Raw genomic sequence first — 6371 nt, 5'->3', positions numbered from 1 at the left:
TCAGACCAGAACCAAAAATAATACGGAAACACCTTGGAGGTAACATCTTCCAAACAAAAAAAGAATTACTCAAATCGGATCACAGGTGCCGGAGTAATCGCTGAACATACTTACATTTAAAGAAATCATCATCATTATCATCTAAATAATCATCATCATCAGGTCTACTTCATCAAATTGGTGGTTTTCGGGAGAAAATGCTCGAGTTGCTTAAGAAAACGCCCAAAACACCATGCATGTGCCTTTAAAAATTGAGGAGTTCCCTCAATTCCTCATGGATCCCATCATCAGAACAGAACCAAATTAAAATGGGACCAACTCGGGGGTAGCTCCTTTCAAATAAAAAAAGAATTACTCAAATCGGACTACGGATGTCGGAGTAATCGGTGAACGTACATAGAAAAAAAAAAAAAAAATAGCCACAACCGAATACAGAACCTCCTCCTTCTATGAAATTGAAGTCGGTTAAAAATGACAATACTGATGACGCAATAGGGATAATGGTTAGCCTTGAATCTGGGATTATTGTAAGCAAGATAACTGTAGTAAGGTAGCTACTTACTCGCAGTAACGCCAGCAGAATGTTAGGCATGATTTGGCAAAGGTCTTTGAGCCTTTGATATTTGATTTTTTGTCGGATCAGTTTGTTTTTCCAAAATGGCGGAGCTATGGTTGTGTCTCCAGCTCACATAGCCACTTTGAAATTCTAGAACCTTTTAAGCAAAAATATCCATTTAAAATTAATCTTCTAGGGGTAGTTATTTATTTACAGTTAAATAAAATGAATCAAAATAAAATCGATAGATAATCATTTATTGCTTAAAACTAAATATAATCATTCCAAAAAACCAGTAAAAACTTCAAAATGGTGATTCAGTGACGTCACAGTTTGCAATTTGACACGAGACTTGAGGCCTCCCAATGAGTTGTTCTGAAGACAGAAGAATACTCTCTTCACTCTTGCATGTACCAGGGCCATGGAACACATTAAACAGGGCTCTCTTATTAGATAAACATAGTACCCAGTACACAAATAAGGCCCCCTGTCGTTAAAAGCAGGTTTCACTCCAAAAGCAGCACCAGGAAACTTTTTTCTCAAAAACTCCAACAAGTTTTCGTCTATGCCACGCAGTCTAACCTCAGCTTTACTTTCGCCCCACGCTCCGCCATTTTGAGACTTCGCTACGTTGTCAATGGCTAACATGGCGGCATGTTGCACTGGATGCTCTAGTCTGTGGTCAAATGAAGCAGCGACTATTGAATTAAACGTTGGATCAACGACTATAGCAGCATTTAGACATGACATATCAACTTGTGAGTCTCCAATGTACCATTTAGCTATCTCAAAAGCCATGGTCATAAACTTGGTGTGATCATCATTTTCTGTTTGATTAAAAATGTTGCCATCGACTAATTTTTCTAAATATTTATTCGGATGGAAATTACAGGACCATAATTTGCTGCAATCTCTAAAATGGCTCGTCAAAATCGGCGGTGTAAACGGCACAGCGACTTCTTTAAAATATTCAAACATATCCTTCAATTCTTCTACATTACTTTCTATATATTCCTGTATTGATGACATGCCTTTTAAAAAATGTACTGGGCATAGGACTATGTCCCTTTTCCGAACTCTTTTCAAGTGCGATAATTCTTTTAACGGTATTTTCTCGCTTAGTACAGCCATTGCTTTTGAAATGTCTTTTAAATCCCTTATATGTCCAATGTATATATTTATTAAGGGAATTGGTTGAAATAAATCATCTTGCAATACTGCAACAAGGTTCCTTTTTTTTTGCTTTATACTCTCAATGTAATAGTCTATGGTATTGACTATAGAGCACTCTGTTTTTGCTTTTTTTGTCGGCGGTTCTGTGGCCAATGTTTCCATTTTGATTCTTCCCGGATCTGCCGAGACGCTGAAAATAAAGAAATGTTCCACTATTGCATTACACACTTTGATGTTGCTATATGTTAAGCACTTCATATTTTTCACAATAAAAAACACTTTTTAGTAGGCAAAAATCAAGTCCTCTCAAGAGGGAGAAGTGGGCAATCTCATGCAGACGCCGAGATAAATTTGATCCAAATACATGTAATTATAGCATCTCTTTTTTTGATTAGGTACTGGCGATTTGTAAACCACCAAAACTTTAACCGCCATAGGTGTGGCAAATTGCCAAATTCTTTACCACGTTCAGTAGCGTATCTTCTAACCATCTTAGCTAGGGCCCTAAATGGCTCAACAATCGCGGTTCGTAATGGTACATATCATTTATGTGACCACTGTAACTTTAACTGTTATATATAGGTGTAGCAAATTGCAAAATTCTTTGCCACATTCAGTAGCATATCTCGTAACGTACCCATCGCTGATGTATTACGAAGCCTTTACTGGAAATCACAACCGAATCGGCCAATCCGTATTAAATATACTTGGTAAGGTAACACACAAAATACAAACAACTGAACAGCGTTTTACCTAACACATGCATTTACTGTCTCGTTCTGTCAGTGGTAAAACAATTGGGACCCCCTGGTTTAAATACATAAATTCATGGAATAATCTGGATTTATTAAGGTATCTGAATAGGTACTTAAAAGCACATACAATTTGGAGATATAAAAACAACTATAATTTAATCACCTTATGTTATATTCTGTTGTGTAGGCCAGGCTCGCACAGGGCTTGAACGCACTACTTTCCGAGCGAAATATCAATAAAATTATAACTTTGTAAAAATTATTATTATATATATATTATTATTTGTATCTCCTTGGATATCACGGGCCTATAATCCCAGTTTTTTGATAGGCTTGCGTGGGGACACAGATCCAACACGTAGAGGCCCTTTGGAGAGCTTTAATGTCATGTAGAACGCCTGCTGGAACCCGTTCACAGGCGCAACAATAGACACCCATGAACCGGTCCCAGCAGGCATTGGGGCTATTGTAGAAAAAGTGAACAGTATACCGGTCTATGGATTGATGTTTGGGTGGACAATGAAACTGGGCTATTGTAAAAAGGTCCGGACACCTGCCATAACAATGTTAACACCGTCATATTATTATTTATTATTATATTTGGTAATTGGTAATTTCATTATATTTGGTAATTTCATTAGAATAGTTTCATCAACATTAGAAACAATTACCTAAGCATATAATTTTTGTTGTTTTACCACCATCCCTGGCTGTACTACCAGGGGCCCGTATCTGAAAAGCTTGTTACTTGTAATACAATTGGAAGTCTCTTTGTAACAAAAGCTGTCAAAAAGTGTTGTGTGGCTTGTAACTTGTAATACAAGCGGATGTCACTTTTAGACAGCATTTGTTAGAAAGGGACTTCCACTTGTATTACAAGTTACAAGCTTTTGAGAAACGGGCCCCACTACTGGCAACTGGGAGCTATCCCTATTTACGTATTATGCATTTTTTGCTGTAAAATAATACAAATAGTACACAGTATTGCTACTGTGCAATTGTTCTTAAACAAGTTCAATACCAAGAAGGCTTATCAGCATAATAGGTGTCTCTATTAGTATTGTTTTTTGTGCTTAGTACAACAGCAACACTCCTAACTGTACATTGATAGACCTTATTACAAAATGCATAAGGTCCACGGATGTACAGTTAACAGTGTGGGTGATGGTACATAATAAAATATTGAAGTTGCCTTTATATTTTAGAATTGGCAGGTTAAATTAATTTGTTAAACACGGGTACTGGGTTATGTACTAAGTAGGTACTAGACCAGACCTAATTTAGTCTGTAAAATGATTAGATATTTAACTTAATACAAAGTTTCTAATCTAAGCACTTATGTAAATGCCTAAGTCAAGTTCAAAAGTCCGATTATTGAGAACTGGCTTTGACTTAAAATGATAATAAAGTTAATAAATACCTACTTAGCATATTAAGATTCGGAACCGATTCTTATGGCAAATATCAGTGTGAATCCACGCCATATACGGCGTATATGTAAATAAATACTATTATCGGCGTAATGTGAAATAAAACTGCTAATTCGTCTCACTAGGCATCATGAAAATAATAAAATTAAAGGAAAATTTACCTTAATTTAAATCCGGATGACGCACTTACGCTTCACTTTGACTGGTCACACAGTTAGACCGAAAAGATTTATTGTCACTACATATAGAAATAAGCTTTGTGTAAACCAAGTAAACTTAATAGTTTACGGATAAAAATAATTTCACACACGATATACCACATCAATCAGTCAGCCATTGACGCCACAGATAAGGAATGTGATTTCTGACAGTTCTCCATCGGTTTTCCGTTCCACCGCGCGATGTACATGTTTTTTTCTATAATATGCTTTAACTCCATTAAAATAAGACCCTATTTGATTAAACAAACAGATACAGTTTGACTTAACTCAATGCGCAATGCGCACATTTTGAAGACTAACGCACCATTTAACCATGCTTGCGTTTAAAAACATGGGAAAAACGTCTCAATTAGTCCAATGATACCAGGGTAAAAATAGTCCCCATTTTCAGGATATTTCAAACTTGCTAAAATTGCTTAACTTTTTTGTAATTATATTTTATTGCGTAGGTCGAGGAAAAACAATTCTATGTAATCCGTATATTATTTTATGTTGTATCTTAGTTGTTCAAACCATAGTTGTATAAATTAACACAGCACTATTCATAGTTATCGATCATAGGTATATATTATCAAAACAAAATCAATCTTGAAGTTAAAACTGTGTGTTTCTGTGTATGATGTGTTCCAATTACGAGGAAACTGTTAAAATAACACTTGTTTATATTAATTTCATTTTAAATTTTTTATACAACATTACTTATATAATTATAATAATAAAAACATAATAAAAATATCTATTTTTATAAATTGCTATCATTTAATCTATGTGAAAGCTATACTTGGTCAAGCAGATCTTGTCAGTAGAAAAAGGCGGCAAATTTGAAATATGTAGGCGCGAAGGGATATCGTCTCATAGAAAATTTGAATTTCGCGCCTTTTGTTACTAACAAGATTTGCTTGACCATCTATATGTAATGAATAGCCTAATGGCTTAATATTGTGTTTTAGGTGATATTGCTGTATATTAATACAGTATATATGAAAGCATGGTTCATTCTATGAAATATACAAGTGGAACTCCAGATTAACCGTCCATTAAGAACTTGCTAAGACAAACTAACTCTCCAAGCAATTAGTTAAGTTAGTTACCAATCCCACCAGTTTACATACTTGCATATACTCATCACGTCGTTCTGGCTAAGTAATCTTGATTAACATACGAATTCATAATTTCACATACAATGATACAAAACATATAGATTGTCAAGCAAATCTTGTCAGTAGAAAAAGGCGCGAAATTCAAATTTTCTATGGGACGATATCACTTCGCACCTACATTTTTCAAATGTGCCGCCTTTTTCTACTGGCAAGATATGCTTGACCAACTATACTTACCTATATTGTTTATTTTTCTGTTTTTACTTCACTTAAGTACACATTTATGTACATTTTGGTTACGTGAAATTGTAGTTTTTTTAAATAAAATAATACTAAAGATATATTTTGGTATTCTTTATTTATCATTTAGTCATTATATATCATAATTTTATTTCATAAATTGCCTTAAAAATAAAACAAGGAATACAATTTCTCTATTGTCCAGTATCAGCTTGGATAAAAATGTTTATAACTTTTAAATCACGATTTATTTTAATTACAGGTAAAATAAAAATTATAAAGCCATATTTGGACTAGAGCCATGCTAGACTAGACTACAGAATAATTAGATTAATTCTTATATATTAAGAAACACGCCTCAAATGTTATCTACATATTCCTTAAAGCGTAAGTATGTATTGAAAGTTGAAAAGGCTGAGTGCACCTATAGTAATACATTTCAGAGATTTTGAATGGAATAGATTGTACGAAATTAATTATTTTCCAAGGCTTGATACCACGCCTGGCAGGTTTCGGAGGCAATTTCACAGAGGACAGACAATGCTCTGCCTGTTGAATCATATTCTGAAAAGATAATACATAACATATTAATTACACGTTTAAGAATAAAGAATATGTCTTCAAAACTTGGTAAGTAATTTAACGAATCAGTAAACGAGATTTTAGGGCCCTATTTAAACTTTGTCAACTGATATGCAAATTACCAACGTAGCCCCGCTTTCCGAAAATGGAACCGTTGAATGGCGGCTTCTTGTATGCTCCCTCAGTAAAATGGAGAGCATACATGACGACAACCAGGAAGCAGAGAGTGATGAATGCATGCATCGCGAATCTGAAATCCAACAAAAGATACCATATTTAAAAAAAAAATCTACAATTTCTTGTCGGTCTATAGA

The 6371-nt window shown here is 34.5% G+C and overlaps 2 protein-coding genes across 2 annotated transcripts; both read right to left on the bottom strand.

Annotated features, from left to right (window-relative positions):
* Positions 1 to 792: 792 nt before the first annotated feature.
* Positions 793 to 4250, bottom strand: LOC134802781 (probable inactive tRNA-specific adenosine deaminase-like protein 3). The gene is made up of 2 exons (XM_063775488.1): positions 4076 to 4250; positions 793 to 1919 (listed from the first exon to the last, which is right to left on the bottom strand). Exon 2 carries the CDS (start codon positions 1889 to 1891, stop codon positions 836 to 838), a length of 1056 nt encoding a protein of 351 aa, XP_063631558.1. The 5' UTR covers positions 1892 to 1919; positions 4076 to 4250; the 3' UTR covers positions 793 to 835.
* A 1430-nt stretch (positions 4251 to 5680) lies between these two features.
* LOC134802919 (neuropeptide SIFamide) lies at positions 5681 to 6336 on the bottom strand. Its single transcript, XM_063775637.1, has 2 exons — positions 6180 to 6336; positions 5681 to 6039 (listed from the first exon to the last, which is right to left on the bottom strand). The coding sequence occupies exons 1-2, from the start codon at positions 6298 to 6300 to the stop codon at positions 5948 to 5950; spliced, it is 213 nt and encodes a 70-aa protein (XP_063631707.1). The 5' UTR covers positions 6301 to 6336; the 3' UTR covers positions 5681 to 5947.
* Between the last annotated feature and the right edge of the window lie 35 nt (positions 6337 to 6371).

The sequence above is a fragment of the Cydia splendana genome, chromosome 25 (genome assembly GCF_910591565.1).
Source record: "Cydia splendana chromosome 25, ilCydSple1.2, whole genome shotgun sequence".
NCBI classification, from domain to species: domain Eukaryota; kingdom Metazoa; phylum Arthropoda; class Insecta; order Lepidoptera; family Tortricidae; genus Cydia; species Cydia splendana.
This window is presented reverse-complemented; position numbering and strand designations above follow the sequence as displayed.

Excerpts from the sequence above, each read along its gene's own strand:
- LOC134802781 (XM_063775488.1), bottom strand. The coding sequence starts at position 1,891 with ATGGAAACATTGGCCACAGAACCGCCGACAAAAAAAGCAAAAACAGAG.
- LOC134802919 (XM_063775637.1), bottom strand. The coding sequence starts at position 6,300 with ATGCATGCATTCATCACTCTCTGCTTCCTGGTTGTCGTCATGTATGCT. Across the intron at positions 6,040-6,179 it reads CGGAAAGCGGGGCTACGTTG|AATATGATTCAACAGGCAGA; the intron begins GTAATTTGCATA and ends TTATCTTTTCAG.